The following is a 15,505-nucleotide window of genomic DNA, read 5'->3' on the forward strand; positions in this document are numbered from 1 at the left end:
CTCTGGCACAGCACTGCACACCTTGGAGTGCGGCTGGGGCCTATTCTGATGGACAAGGACAAGGACGTTTTAAATGCCTTCTATGGCCCTTTCCACTCCAGGGGTCAGGATGAGTAGGCATGACCGACCAAGGCTGGAAAACCAGGCCAGGAGGTGGGGATGCCTGAGGCCCTTTCCTGCAACGGATCTGGAGGGGAGCTGGTTGCATGGGGGCGCCGCGGGCTCCGGGCGTGGAGGGGCCGGAACAGGGGGCCACCGAGGCCCCAGGAGTCACCGGGCCATCTGTGGGAGGCAGGCTCACCTCTAAAGAGAGGAGGCAGGCCCGAGGGAGGGTGCTCCCCCGGGACGCCGGGCGCGGCCCCAGGGGCCAGGCGACGCCACCCCAGCGGCGCCAAGGGCCGGAGGCGCAGTCCCTCCCCAGGAGGGAAGGCGAGTCGCTCCCGGTGGCTCCGCCAGAAGGTCGAGGGAACAGCGCGCGTGTCCCTCGCCAGTCAGCCCTCTGAGAGCAGGGCGGGGGCGACAGACACCCCAGGGAGTAGGGCTGAGGGCAGCGGAGATCAGTCCCGGGTACCGGCGCGGGGTCACAGGCAGGAGAGGAGCGGGGGAGGGGGCTGGCGGGGGCCCCCCAGGGCGGCTGGGGCCGTAGTCTGTCTGTGTACTCGGCGGGCGCCCCGAAGTCTGGGGCCGCCGGGGCTCCAGCTCCGCCGGCTCCTGCCAGAGACTCCAGGCCGCACTTTCGCCTCCTCCCGGCGCCTTCTCTCCAGTGAGGAGCCGAGCGCGGGCGGCGCGGGGGGAGGGCCGGCGGCGGAGAGAACAGCCAGTTGTTTAAAATCCTTCTAGAGCAGTTTCTAATTCCCCCCTTGCGCCGGGGTTCGGAGGGGGGAGGGAGGAAGGAGAGCGGGAGGAGGGAGGAGAGCGGAGAGGGAAGGAGGGAGGGAACCCGGGAGGGAGGGCAGGAGGGAGGAGACTGCCGCTTAGGCTGTAGCCGCCACCGCGCGCTTCGGAAGGCCGGAGGGAGGGGGAAGCCTGTCAGTCTCGCGCGTTGCCTGGGCGAAGGGGGCGGAGCTTTGGCGTGGGGCGGCCAATAGTGGGGGTGGCTGCGTGGGTCGCCATGGGGACGGGGCTGTTCCCGGGGAGGCTGTGATGGGTTGACAGGTGCGTGACAGTGGGAGCTGCTCTCGGCACAAGCATGTACGGCAAAGGCAAGAGTAACAGCAGCGCCGTCCCGTCCGACAGCCAGGCCCGGGAGAAGTGAGTGTCTCCGCTTCTCACCCACCTCCGCCTTCACACGCGCGCACACACACGCACGCACTCGCACACTCTCTCGGAGACACACAGACACCGACACTCTCCGCCCGGAGAGAGCCGGGGGTGTGCTGGCAGGGGGAGGGGTACGCGAGGTGGGGGCGTGCGGGGCGGGGAGCGGCTCTTTCCCCGGAGGGGCCCGCGCGGGGCGGGCGGCCTTGGGGGGGCTGCGGGCGGGAGGGAGCGCGGGTGCTGGGGGGCGGCGGCGGCGCCGGTGGCGAGGATGGAAACTTGTTTGGGTGATTGAGGGAAATAACCCGCGGGTTCACCTCCTCACAAAGTAACTTTCGGGCTGGGGCCCGGGGCTGCAGGGACCCCGAGAGCCGCCGGGGGTCGCGGGAGGGTGGGAGGGGGCGGCTGCGGGGAAGAGGGCGCGCGGTGGGGAGGTGGTGTTTGGAGGAGCGAGCGGCCCGAGGGGCGCCGCGGCGGGGGCTCGGGGGCCGGGAGCGCCGGGCGAGGCGAGGGCGGCGGTGCCCGGCGCGCGGCGGGCGGAAGCCGGGCGCTGAGGGCCGAGCGGGGCCCCGCGGGGCGCGGAGGGCGTGTGCGGACGCGGGCCGGGGGGCGTCCGGGCTGTCGGCGGCTCGCCGAGGGGCGCGGGCTCGTGGCCCCTAGCGCCTGGCGGGGGCGGGGGGCGCCGGGGCGCCGCTGAAGTTTGGGAGTCTGAGGAGGACCGCGTTCCCGGGGAGGAAAAGTGCAGGCGAGGAGGGAGCTGCTGGAGCAGCCTGGCGTCCCTGCCTCTCGTGGCGGCCGGGAACTTTTTGTGGAGACTTGCTGCCTCCCGGAGGTCGGGGGGCCGGGCGGCCCCGGCGGCGGGCTGGGCGGCTCCCGCGGCGGCGGTCGGGGGCGCGGAGGAGTCGTGGGAGCGGCGGCGGGCCGCGCGGGAGGGCTGTCCGCGGCGGGGAGGGGCAGGGGTCCGGAAGGGCTTCTGCGGGAGGGGAGCCGCGCTGGGGGGGAGGAGTTGTGGGGTCGGGGTGTGGGCAGATACAGGTGCTAACTTCGGTGGGAGCCCCGAGGGGGCCGGCGAGGAGAGAGCCCCTCCCGGCCCGGGATGCCACGGTCACGGCACACTGCGAAGCGGGGCTGTGTGCTGCTATTCTTACGTACTTGTAACGGTGATTTGGTTGTTACTAAAAATGAGAGCGAATAGTGACTGTGACCACTGAGCGAGAACCCGTCTTTTCTGTGCCGCAGCTCAGTGATTCCCAGTAACCACCTCCGCTCGGAGGGGAGGCTCATCCTTGTCATTGAACGCACCCTGCCTTGCCGAGGGGGCTCAGACCGGGGAAAAGAGAGAGCATCTCTCAAAAGCTACTCGGTTACCTTGCGCACGGAAATAGCTGCGTAAATAAAAACCCAGTGCGCAGACGACCGAGTTTCCCTCGTTGCTTTGGGCAGTTAGTAGTGTTGTCCTGAAAGTTTCTTGTGCCCCAGGGATGGGAACATTTCCTAATCTTCGTGTTGGCAGCAACACACACAATTCCCGTAGGATTTAGGGGTGGCAGGCCTTGATGTAGCAAAACAAACAAAAAAAAAATTGACGGAGAAGTGCTGTTTTTTTCCAGAGGTATTTTCTGAGGAGCTACAGTTAAAGATCTTGTTGGTGTGACAAGGAATATATAAAAGAATTGAAGTTTAGAAATAGCAGCCTAACTTGTGTGCATTCATCATTTGGTTGTGATATATCTGATAAAATAAAAACGTTTAGAGGAGGATGTTTTAATGATTACAGAGTTATTTGGATTTCATACTATGGGGAGTGAAGGAATTGAAGTGTATTGAGGCATAATCTTATTTATTTTGGGGGTGCTTGAATTTGAGAATCAAAATAATTTTGAGTTTTAGTTAGGCTCCCAGGAGTGGCTGAGTCTAATCTGTATCCTGATAACTTTGTAAATTCTTTGTGTGTGTGTGTGTGTGTGTGTCTGAGATAATGAGGAAGTTGGACCTGGTGTGTCTGTGGTCCTCTCTAGCACGAATTCTGTCATGAATACAAATAATTGCCACTTCTGCTGTCAGATCTACCACACTGAACACTAAGTAGCATCTACTCTTGTAAGCAGAGTGGTGAGCGTTCTGCTAGATGGTGCTATTTGATTTAAATAAATTTCTTCCATTCATTATAATTGGCAGCAGGAATCCTGGACTGGCTTGCCTTATGAACTAAATATAGGTGAAGAGGCCACTTCTGAAGAATTGACAGTGGCTCTTCTGGGTTAATTGTTGTTGCATTAATTTTTAGGTGAATGTTGTTTGAATCTAAGACAAACACTGAGATAGATTCTATTTTATAGAATAAACTTAGTTTCATTTTGGTGGGAGAGTTGTTCTTTTCGCTCAGTTTTTCCCTTTATGTTTACTTGGGACTTGAATGGCACTATTCTACAACAGTCTACTAAAGTCTGAAGATAGGAATCTTGAAGTTGTCCTTAAAATGGATGTGATCAGATTAAAAAAATTTTTTAAGTGGCAGATTTTAAAAAGTACCTGAGCAAAGAAGAATTCTCTTTTAGGAAGCAAATTAGAATTGTTCTGATCTTAAAAATCTTGGAAATAATTTGTCAGTAATAAACACGTAAATATTTATTTTACTTTAATAAAAACATTCTGGAAAATATGTCATTATTATGAATAATGGCATACACATAAAAATATGTATTGGTTTATAATTTATCAAGAAATGTGTTTTTTAACTTGAGTTTATAGAGAATAGCTGACAAATGCTTACCTATATAATTATATTTTTGCTTTCTCTTTTATTAAAAAGTCACTATATGGGATACTTGAAATTAATTTATAGGTTTTACAGTTTCTATAATTTCAGTATGCAGTTCTAAACATAAAAATAGAATCAGGTTAATTACTTATTTTGTTGTTTTAAAAACCAGACAGATCAAGTCTATACCAATGTTTGGATTAGGTTTAATTATGGAGGGAGTGATTGAAAACCCTTGGAGAGAGATGGGATGTTTATGTAATAATTTAAATTCTGATCCTGTTAGGTCATTTCCTCCTTTAGCAGGCTTTCTTTGTAATACTGATCACAATTGTAATTAAGTAGCTATGTAATTGTTTAATGTCTGGCTGCCTCTAAAATGTAAGTTTCTTGAGGGCAAGGGATAATACTTCTAATTTCTTCTCTGAGGTATCCTTGACATTAAGGATAGTGCCTTTAAATGTTGAAAGCACCAAATAAACACTTGTTGAATAAATGAAGATGTTAGACTCAAAGGACTTTTTTCAGTGTGAAAAAAATTTTTTTCAATGACCTTTAAAATAAGGGCTTTGGAAGTTTGAGTTTCATATTCTCTAGCTTAGATGTATTTCAAAAATAGCCAATAACAAGACAACAGTAATTATTTGTCATTTTATGTGCCAGTCACTGTGCACTTGATGTATATTTTCTCTAATTCTCTCAACAATTCTGCAAGATAGTGATTTTTTTCCTCCATCACAGAAATAAGAAAACTAAAACTCTGATTAGTTAGGTACCTTGCCCAGGTGATACACTGCTAGCTGGGTTTCTAACAAAGATTTCTCTAACTTTAGAACCTGTGGTGAAGCTGAGAAATATATTTTCCAGTGTACCAGATTGTCTTCCTGATTGAGGGTAGGATGCTACAGATTTAGGGAACATTATTCCATAATCAGATATAACAGACGAAAGATTTGATCAGGTATGCAGCCTTGCTCACTGTGTACCCTGATGCTGATACCCTCCGTTCTGACAGACTGCAGACGTATGAGGTGTGGGGAAGGCATAGAAATTTTAGGAGTGAAAATTAGGAGCCTAAAATAATGAAGAATCCTTGTTTCTTCAGATTTTTTCTTCCAGGAATTTTGTTTGATCACCTAAATTTTAAAATTAGATGTTGTTGTTGTGAACAATTCCTGTATGAAATTGCTGAACTTCAAGCCACACTGTATGCCACAGAAGGAATAACTGGCACCTGCAAATAGATAAGTGGTGATACTACTTTTTTATTAAACTATTTTGATCCTTTAAAATTACATAATAGCACAGAAAGATGAATCTACTATAAAACAAAGTTGAACATAAGATACACATACTAGACAATGACATTATATGAAGTAAACTTGTCAGAAACTACAGATATCAAACTGCATCAAACCTGGGGCTCTAAGAAGTAAGTTAGTTTTTAAATTATGAATCTTTTAATTGAATATACCAACAAACAAGTACCATATGCTCATTTTTAAGTGGTTAAAGTCTACTGAACATTTAAATATTACTCTATAAGAGAGTGTGTAGGCATTAGTATCTGCCAGCATCACCTTATTCCCCTCTTTTTTTGTTGTCACACCCCCTAAAAAATTATAAATGTTCCTTTCTTCTTTTCTGAAAGAAATAAAGTTAAGACAAGTGAATACAAATCTCTTCAGAAACTTGATTGCTGAGTAGTTAATGCGGTTATCCAATTTAAGATTTCTAAAACTAGTGAAGGAATACCTTTATGGGAATGAAATTTTCTATAAGATATTAAATTGACTCTCCACTTCCCAATCCCCAGGATGTTTCCTCCAAAATACTAAACAACTTGTGTCTAATATGTCATCTTAGCTATGAGAGTTTTTCTTTTGATTGATCTCTTTTCCATTATTTTAGAAAAAGTATCAAAAAAATGATTTTTTGAAGGTACAAACCTAAAGAAAAAAATGTATAAGATGTTGAGAGTTAAATTTTAGTTTTATCTGGAGAGTTATTTTGACTCTCAGAAATCGTATTAATATTGCAATGTATTTTTTCAGAGCTGTGAAAGAAAAAAATGAGAGGTTTATTCCCACACTTTAGAGCTGGTTTGCCATGTAAAACTGATTCACGATGAAAAAAATTATTAAATTTTAGTTGCTCTGCAGTAATGGACCAAATGTGTCTTACATCTTCAGTTACTACTGGAAAATAGAATTATTTTGTTTTAAAATGAAAACACATACTGTGAGCAGGGGTTGGAATACCACGTTGCAGTTTATTAACATTTCACCCCAATAGTTTAGAGTTAGAAGTAAGATTTGGGGAAAAAAACATTTTGAATTTAGAATCTTCTTTCTTCCATGGAGATCACAACTGTTAACATTAATGTTGGGACATAGGATTGAGGATTAATGTACTGGATTTAAAAGACGTGGTACTACTTCTGGGAATATATAATTTAAAAATATGTATTGAAGATAATTATAATTTTATTTTGGAATCCATGGGAATATTCTCTACTATTGTGTGTACATTATTGCTTTGACATTGGTATGGGAATGATACGAAATATTTGCATGCTAGTGACATATTGTTGGTTAGTAATATGTGAGCCTCTGTAAATATGCTGAAATATTAATTTTATTAATAACATTGTTTCCCAAAGCAATAGAATAAGATATATTTGTTAATATCTGAAGAGAGTTTGAAATAAAAAGTAAGTGGCTATATTTAGATTTTAAACTTATCAGACTTTGTATATGTTTTACATATGTAACATCTATTCATGTAAGGTTTTGTTAAAGTATGTATGTAACTTAACATGACTAGGACTAGGAGAGTTATTTGACAATTATGCCAAAACCCCATGTATGCTACAAAAAGTGATCTGAAGGATAGTCCACCAAGATTTATGTCCTACTTGTTTTCAGTAATGTTAAAGAAATAGTGGAGGGGCCGGCCCCGTGGCTTAGCAGTTAAGTGCGTGTGCTCCGATGCTGGCGGCCCGGGTTCGGATCCCGGGCGCGCACCAACGCACTGCTTCTCTGGCCATGCTGAGGCCACGTCCCACATACAGCAACTAGAAGAATGTGCAACTATGACATACAACTATCTACTGGGGCTTTGCGGGAAAAAAAAAAAAAAAAAAAAATCCATATGTTTAAAAAAAAAAAAGAAATAGTGGAGGGGCTGGCCTGGTGGCGTAGGGGTTAAGTGGGCACGCTCCGCTGGGGTGGACTGGGGCTTGCCAGTTCGGATCCCAGGAGAGAACTGACGCACTGCTTGTCAAGCCATGCTGTGGCAGCATCCCATATAAAGTAGAGGAGGATGGGCACAGATGTTAGCCTAGGGCCAATCTTCCTCAGCAAAAAGAAGAGGATTGGCCAAGGATGTTAGCTCACGGCTAATCTTCCTCACAAAAAAAAAAGAAAAAGAAAGAAAGAAATAGTGGAGACTCTTCTTACCTTCCCCAAACTGTGTATCTTATTGACTGTGTGAAGACGTTGAAAAACAGGTGGAAAAATTGTCTATGCAGAGAAGAATAGTTTTTCCAGCTAACTTTTAATAGCCCTATAGGCTGTGCAAATTTATGGTTGGTCATAATGGGTAATTGGTAAGTTTTGTTAGAGTAGGTTAATAGTTGAAGATTTTTGAAAAGTGGAGCTAATAATGTTTTTGTAATATTGATAGGACCAAAAATTTATCTGGACTCAGAAGAGCCTATATAGTACCAGTGCAATGAAGGAATTAATTATTCATTCTTTGTTCATCTTTAAAAGAGAAACTTCAGTTGTTGTCACTTCTTTAGTAATGACAAAACTACTCTTATATTCTACTTTAAGAATTTTGATTTTTCTATTTCATGTAGGACCCTAAACAGTTTTCCGTCAGTAATGAGCTGTTATAACATTTTAAATCACAATTCAACTGGACTGAGCTTGAACCAATGATCTGACAGTCTCCTATTTTTGATCTGTATTAATTTTGCTTCATGGCATATCAAACAAGTAGTTCAGCACAGAAAAAATGGTTGAGACTGAAGTATAAAACTTTATTCTTTTTTTATATTTTTAAATGGTTTCTGTAATTGTAGGTATAATATAGTTTTAATTACTAATATAGTTTTAATTTTTAATTATTATAACCTAAGCCATATTAAAATATGATGAAATATTTGTGAAGGTAAGACTAGTAGATGAAAATTTATATGAGGCTCTGTTCATGTAAGTTAAGAGAGGAGTTGAAACCAAAACCTGGCTCTCACCTGAAGTTGATGTGGTTATTTTTCTTTAGTGATCTGATATTTGCCTTGATTCTCTTTTTATTTATCTTCTTCAAACTTGAGAAAGAACCAAAAGCTACTTTATTGATGGAAGCAAGTTAGGTAAATGAATTATTCTATTAAAAATGATTTTATTTAAATAGGATTAAAATGAATGTTTTCTGTAAAATAACAAAATCTTAAATACTACATAAAGACCTTGTGGAGTTTTGTCATACAAAGTTATTGTTTAGTGTAACAATAATAGCAGTGCTATCATTTGAGTATTTTGTTTATGTTTGGCACTTTACTTGCATTGTCTCTTAATCTCAAGAATTCACTAGACTGTAGATACTATTTTCTGTTAATATTACAGAAGAAACAGAGGCTTAAGAGTTTATCATGCTTTTGGCTGCAGGTGTCAAAACAGGAGATAGAAAATGGCTTAATTGATCAGGGTTTAAAAATAAATCTCACGTAACAGGATGCCTGGAAGAGGTAGTTTCAGAGTTGATTCAGTGAATCAAGAGCGTCAGGCTTCAGGACCAGCTTCTCTGCCATCCTCATGGTTTCCCTCTCATGAATGCAACATCCCAGCATCCAGTTCCCAGTATCACTTCGTCATACAGCCAAGTGTAAAGGCAGGAAGAAGGGCAAGGTTTTTCCTTCTTCATGTCTCATTAATCAGAGAAGAAAACCTTTTCTTGAAGTTGCATAGCAGATATCTTATGCCTTATTGAAGAGAACTATAAAATTCCCTTCCCTAAACCAATTACTGACAAAGGTAATGGGATTACCATAATTGGCTTAAATCAGTCCTCGTTCATCCTCTGGGCTGGAAACATTGCTCCCTTGTACCTGAACTACCTAAACAAAACTGGGAGTCTTTGGCAAGGAAGATGTATCTTGAGGATTTGGAGAGAATGAAATGGGTTCCTGCTTTCATGGAACCTACTTTCAAGTTTGAAGGAGAAACATATAATAGTAAACAAATAAATAAATGTAGTAAGTATAAACCAATGTGACCGAAATAAAAAAAAATGTAGGCAGTATCAGAGGGTCATAAGTGCTGAAAAAGTAATACAGTAGGCTGATGTAATAGAGTGGCTGATGTAATAGAGGTATGATTAAATGGGAGGTTACATTAGATCTGGTAGTCAGGGGAAAGTTCTTGGAGAAGGAGAGGTTTAAACAGAAACCTGAGTAATATTGAAAGAATCGGTTCTGAGAAGATTTGGGGTTAGAGCATTTCAGGCAGGGCTAATCTACCATTGAGGAACTTCTCAGCATCGGCATAATTGCCCAAGGATATGTGAAATATGAGCCAAATTTGGGATGAGAGGATGCTTCCTGGAGCCTGGCGTTGGTTTTTACTGAGGAACTGGGTGGTGGGTCTAGTTTATCTGGGTTTTCCTAGGTAATAAGATTGACTATCTCTTACCTCCCAAACCTCAGGGATCTAGTAGTTCCTAATGAGGACAGTAGAGCATTTGGCCTTGATAATAATGTTGATGATGGAAATAGCTAAGATTTATTGAACTCTTAAAGCTTATTAAGTTGACAATGAATGGTACAACTGGCACAATTATTTCTCGTAAATTTCCCAGATTAGATTAGACCCCCTACTCTATGCTCTCATAGCAACTTCTACTTTTCCTTTCTCACATCTATCATAAATTAGTGAATTTTTGTGTGGTGCTTTGTTTAATATGTCATCTCCTGGTTTAGAGTGGAAGTTCCCTAAGGACAAGAACCATGGTGTCTTCACCAGTGTATTCCCACTGCTTAGCACAGTGCTTGGAATTCTGATTAGGTATTTGTGGAATAAATGAGTTAAGGATGTAACTGATTATAGATACATCACAACAGGATTATCACTGTATCTAGCTCATTTTCTCCCCAATATTTCTAATGTTTGGTACCAGGATTAATATGTAATTTCTAAAGAAGAGTTTTCTTTAATATAGGCATTTAGTCTTTCTGTGAATTTCAGGACTACAGGAGATTACCTAGTTGTGTTGCTATGAAGTATGTGTATTTTTTTTTGTGTGTGTGAGGAAGATCAGCCTTGGGCTATCATCTGCCAATCTTCCTCTTTTTTTACTGAGGAAGACTGGCCCTGGGCTAACATCCATGCCCATCTTCCTCCACTTTATATGGGACTCCGCCACAGCATGGCTTGCCAAGCGGTACGTCGACACGCACCTGGGATCTGAACCGGCGAACTCCAGGCCGCTGCAGCAGTTAACTGCTTGTGCCACCGGGCTGGCCCCTGTATATTTTTAATATGAATTTTTGATAGAATAATTTCCTTTGTTTCAACAAATTTAGTAATATATATGGAATTATACTTAATAGTTTAAAGATATTTTAATATGCTTTATTTTATTTAAATCTCACAATTTTGTGAGATAGGTGATAATACCCATTAACTATCGAGATTTATAAATGGAAATTGACTTACCCAGCTAGGGTAATACAGATAATATGTGGCAGAGCTGAGCCATATTTACTTTTTTGGTTCCAAGGTCAGTGTTTCTTTCATTATACTACAGCTGTCACTTTTAAAATGAGAGACTCATATATATTTTAAGAAGGCTTAGGTATGGATTTGATTCAACAGAGAATCATGGATTAGATGAGAGTTAAAAGTTTGTGTCAATCCTTTGATTAAATGAAAAATATTGTTATAGTGTGAGTTAAACACAATCCTATATAATTACTTAACTCTGAAAGTGCTACATCATAAGTAAAATCTGATTTTTGTTTGAAATCCTTATGCTTTTGTTGTGTGAGTTGATTGGTTTGGGATTTAGGATAGTTTGGATTTCTAATTTGTGAAGGTTTAGGCTAATTTTGATCAATGAACTGTTCTCCATTCCTTTGCCAATTAGCTTCAGTTTGGAGAGTTGGGATAGCGGTAGAGAAAGGGAAGGATTTTACCTTTTGTGCATCTCTCCAATAAGGGAGGGAAAGTCTTTTGGTATGGATTATTGATGGAATATTCTTTTCTTGTTTTTGTTTTTATGGTGGTAAAATATATGTAACGTGAAATTTACCATGTTAACCATTTTTAAGTATACATTTCAGTGGTATTAAGTATATTCACAATGTTGTGCAACCATCACCACCATGCATCTAGAACTTTTTCATCTTCCCAAACTGAAACTCTGTACCCATTAAGAAACTCTGTACCCATTAACTCCTCATTTCCCTTCCTCCCAGTCCCTGGCAACCACCTTTCTATTTTCTGTCACCATGAATTTGACTATTCTAGGTACTTTGTATAAGTGGAATCATACAACATTTGTCTTTTTGTGTCAGCTTCTTTTCTTGCCTAATTTCTCCAGCAGCTTCATAAAGTAGATGTAGTCCCCTTTTTACAAATGGGGAAACTGAGTCTCGGTGAGGTTATATACCTTGTCGAAAGCCACGTAGTAAGTTGCATAGTCTGGATTCAAACTCAGGTTTCTGACTCCACTGCCCATTTTAACCGTTTTGCTTCAGTGTGTTTCATTGCTTAATATGGGAAAAAAGTAATGGGAGTTGTGAGGGTGGGGAGTGGGAGGGGAACGCTTGGGTAGTTCTCTTCACATGTATCCACCATTTTTAGTTGGGGTGGGAGGCAGTAGAGAAGATAGAGGTTAAGGAAAGCATTTTACAGCTGCTAAAAAGGTGGGCAGAGTTATAGCTACCAAAAGTGCTCCACAGATAGCTCCAAATTCTTTAGCTGGTATCTGAGATTTAACAACTTGGATGTAATGCTTGTCAAAGAGGAAGATGCCATTTGAGAGCTCAGGTTATAATTTCAGGTGGAGCTATTTCTCCCTTCCTCTTTTTGCATCTAGAAGCAAAGTAATCTGGCATAAGTTACTTTATTTGGTAAATTTTAGAGTCGGAAATAAATAGAGGAGGAATATGTAATATCGAGAAAAATAACTTTCTCCTCTAATTATGAGTCTCCTCTACTTGTTGTCTCTTCCAACCAGCATATGGCCTGTTGATTTTTTTGTTTGTTTTTGGACTAGGGCATCTGGAAAGTTCCATGTGGTCTAGGAGCAATAGTACAACCATATTGAATCTATTACATAGTCATTTCTGTAGTACTATTATAAAAAATAGAAACAATTCCTTTGTTTCAGTTTTTCACAGTATCATGTGCTATTTGTCATTTATAGTTGGATTAAAATTATGTGATGATTACACTTTATCAGAGCATTTAAGCAATAACTATTATTAGGAAGCTATTAAAGGTGTTTCAGTAAGCATTTTTTTTACCCTGATTTAAACTGACAGACTGATATTGTTATTCTTTCATTTGGAAATATTGTAATGGAAAAACTTGAGTGAGGTTTCTTACCATAAAGTACATCACACATATATACACACACATATATGTATGTGTGTATATATTGGGAATAGTTTTCAGGTAGGAGTTCATCTTGGGAAATGACTTACTAATTCATTTTGAATTCAAATTGGTAGTGGGTCAAGTGAGTTGGACTGACGTATTCAGGGCCAGAAAGATTAGGATATAGGCAAATTTTTACTAAAACAAAAGCTGTTGATGCTTTTCTGTAAGATGGGTATATTATTAATGAGAGAACTCATAATATTGCAAGCGCTGGTGAAAATACTGTGAGTTGACAAAATGTTTCTGTGTTTGTATTAGATCCCCAGCAGGGTAGCTCCCTTAAAGGATAATTGAAGAGAGTTTAATGAAGGTATGTACAGGATTAAAACCAACAAGGGATGGAGGAACACTCAGGAATTAGCGACAAAGGAAGCTTTACCCCCTTTTGATCTGAAGGAGAAAAGGGAGAGAGCAGCTACTGGAATCTGGTGAGCGCTACGGTCATTACAGCAAGGCCACCCTCCTGGAGCTGTGGTTTTATGAAGAGGAACACATCTACTGTCAAACCCACTGGAAACAGAAGCTGGGGGCCTGGCAGGGAGGAGGTCTTCTTTCTTCTGCCTTCTGATCAACTGATACCTGCTTTCTGTAGAACCCAACTGGAAGCCAGAGGCCAAGGGAACTGACATGATATATTCTGTAGAGATCAGCCTCCCAGGTCACAGCAGGGCAGACAGGATAGAGAGTAGGTCTGGCAGGCCCAATGGAGAATATCCAGGACAATGTTGAAATTTTAATTTTTTAAAAATTTGAAACAAATCTTCTAGTTCTTTGTATAGAATGGCCTGAGAAAATAGAACTTTTTAAAAAATTGGGTTTTGTCAAAATAGCATTTAAAAGTAGTCATTAAGGGGCTGGCCCCGTGGCTTAGCGGTTAAGTGCGTGCGCTCCGCTACTGGCAGCCCGAGTTCGGATCCTGGGCGCGCACTGATGCACCGCTTGTCCGGCCATGCTGAAGCCGCGTCCCACATACAGCAACTAGAAGGATGTGCAACTATGACATACAACTATTTACTGGGGCTTTGGGGGAAAAAAAAAGGAGGAGGATTGGCAATAGATGTTAGCTCAGAGCCGGTCTTCCTCAGCAAAAAGAGGAGGATTAGCATGGATGTTAGCTCAGGGCTGATCTTCCTCACCAAAAAAAAAAAAAAAAAAAAAAAGTAGTTGTTAAAAACCATGTAACTATTTTATGATAGTATAAATTTGTATACATTTTGTGAGGTGGGGTTAATATTCCTTCTGCTTTCTGTTGTCTCCCCACTGCTTTATTCATTTAAGAAATATTAACTGTCAGCCTCTGTTGGGCCCTCTTGAGTCAGATCTGAATAACACAGCTGTGTCTGCCCCCTAGGAGCTCACTATCCAGAAGGGGCTAATTCTCGGTGATGACCACACTGAGTAACAGACAACGATAGTGGGTATGCAGAAGGTGCTATGGGAGTTCTGAGAAAGGGCATTGCATCCAGCCTAGGGCTATGATAGTCTCAGGAGATATTTCTAAGAGGATGTTTATTAAACAAGAAATGAATATTAGCCAGATTGGGGTGGGGGAGTGTGCGGCAAGTAAAGAGTATTCTAGGGAGAGAGAAACATATGCAGAAACATGGCGGCATTAAAGAGTATGGCATATTTGGTGAACTACAAGAAAGTTGGTATGACTGGGTGTGCTGGAGGGGATAAGTCTGGTAAGTTAAACAGGAACTGTTTCAGGAATGACCTTGAATGACAGCTTGACCTGGGAGAAAAGCAATTTTAAGCAGAAAAGTGACATCATCTGAGGTGCATTTTAGAAGAATCATTCTGGAAGTAATATGGAGGGTGGGGTAAAGGGAGAGACAGATATTTTAGGAAGCCATTGTAATAAGTAAGCTGCTGTAATAATACATCGTTTTTCTACACTACTGACAGTCCAGTGGATGTCTTAGGAGGAAGAGTACGTAGGGCTTGTGGCCTAAATGTGAACAGTTAGGATTTTTAAGATGGCTGTCATCGTGGGTAGAAGTTTCAGTCATGATCTTCGAGGGACTGCAGGAGAAAGAACAGATCCGTGTAAGGAGGAAGATGATGAGTTCAGTTTGAGATGCCATTCAATCTAGAGATGGAATACTTTGGGGGAAAACCGGACGTGTGGTTCTTGAGTGCAGGTGGTGGTGTCTGGGCTGGAGATTCAGAATTGAGAAAGGATGGGGGAAGAGAAGTAATGTTTGTAAGCATAAGGCACCTGTGTTTCAAGCATTGTGCCAGGCACCTTATTTATATTTCATTTCATTCTTTACAGTGCTGTGAAGTAGTATCATCATCTCCATTTTAAATGATGGACAAACTAAGGCTTTAATAGGATAAGTAATTTAGCTAAGTTGCACATGTCAGACCTGGAATCTGAACTCAGGTTTAGCTCATTCTTTCTCTCTTTTTAAAAAATAACCTTATTGAAATATGACTTTCATTCAGAAAAGTGTACAGCTTGATGAATTTTCATTAACTGAACACACCAGTTTGACCAAGCACCCATATCAAGAAAAAGAACATTATCAGCGCTCCAGAAGCTTCTCACATGCCATGCCTCCACTCCCTGACTTTAACAGCATAGACTAGTTTTATATGGCCCCCCTTTTATATGGCCCATTTTTCTTTGCTTGTGTGTCATTTAAAGCTATGAGATGGGAATGAAGTCATTCTTCATGGGAATGTCCAGGGAAAAAGTGTGAAGAAATCAAAGATGGAACCTCAGGGAATATTTAAGGGACAGGTAGAAGAAGAGTTTGAGATCGAGACTAAAGAGATATGAGGGAAACTCAGAAGGTAATGGTGTCAC

General features: G+C 42.3%; 1 protein-coding gene across 3 annotated transcripts in view; it reads left to right on the forward strand.

The window, feature by feature from the left end:
• Positions 1-1,134: 1,134 nt before the first annotated feature.
• Positions 1,135-15,505, forward strand: part of SSBP2 (single stranded DNA binding protein 2) — a 296,005-nt gene continuing 281,634 nt past the window's right edge. For all 3 annotated transcript variants that reach the window (XM_004420399.3, XM_087430094.1, XM_004420402.3), the window contains exon 1: positions 1,135-1,251. In XM_004420399.3, the coding sequence (XP_004420456.1) occupies positions 1,190-1,251 (62 nt within the window). In that variant the 5' untranslated portion in view covers positions 1,135-1,189. The remainder of the gene's footprint in view (positions 1,252-15,505) is intronic.

Source organism: Ceratotherium simum, chromosome 4 (assembly GCF_057802395.1).
Source record: "Ceratotherium simum simum isolate JZ-2026a chromosome 4, ASM5780239v1, whole genome shotgun sequence".
In the NCBI taxonomy this organism is placed as follows: Eukaryota; Metazoa; Chordata; class Mammalia; order Perissodactyla; family Rhinocerotidae; genus Ceratotherium; species Ceratotherium simum.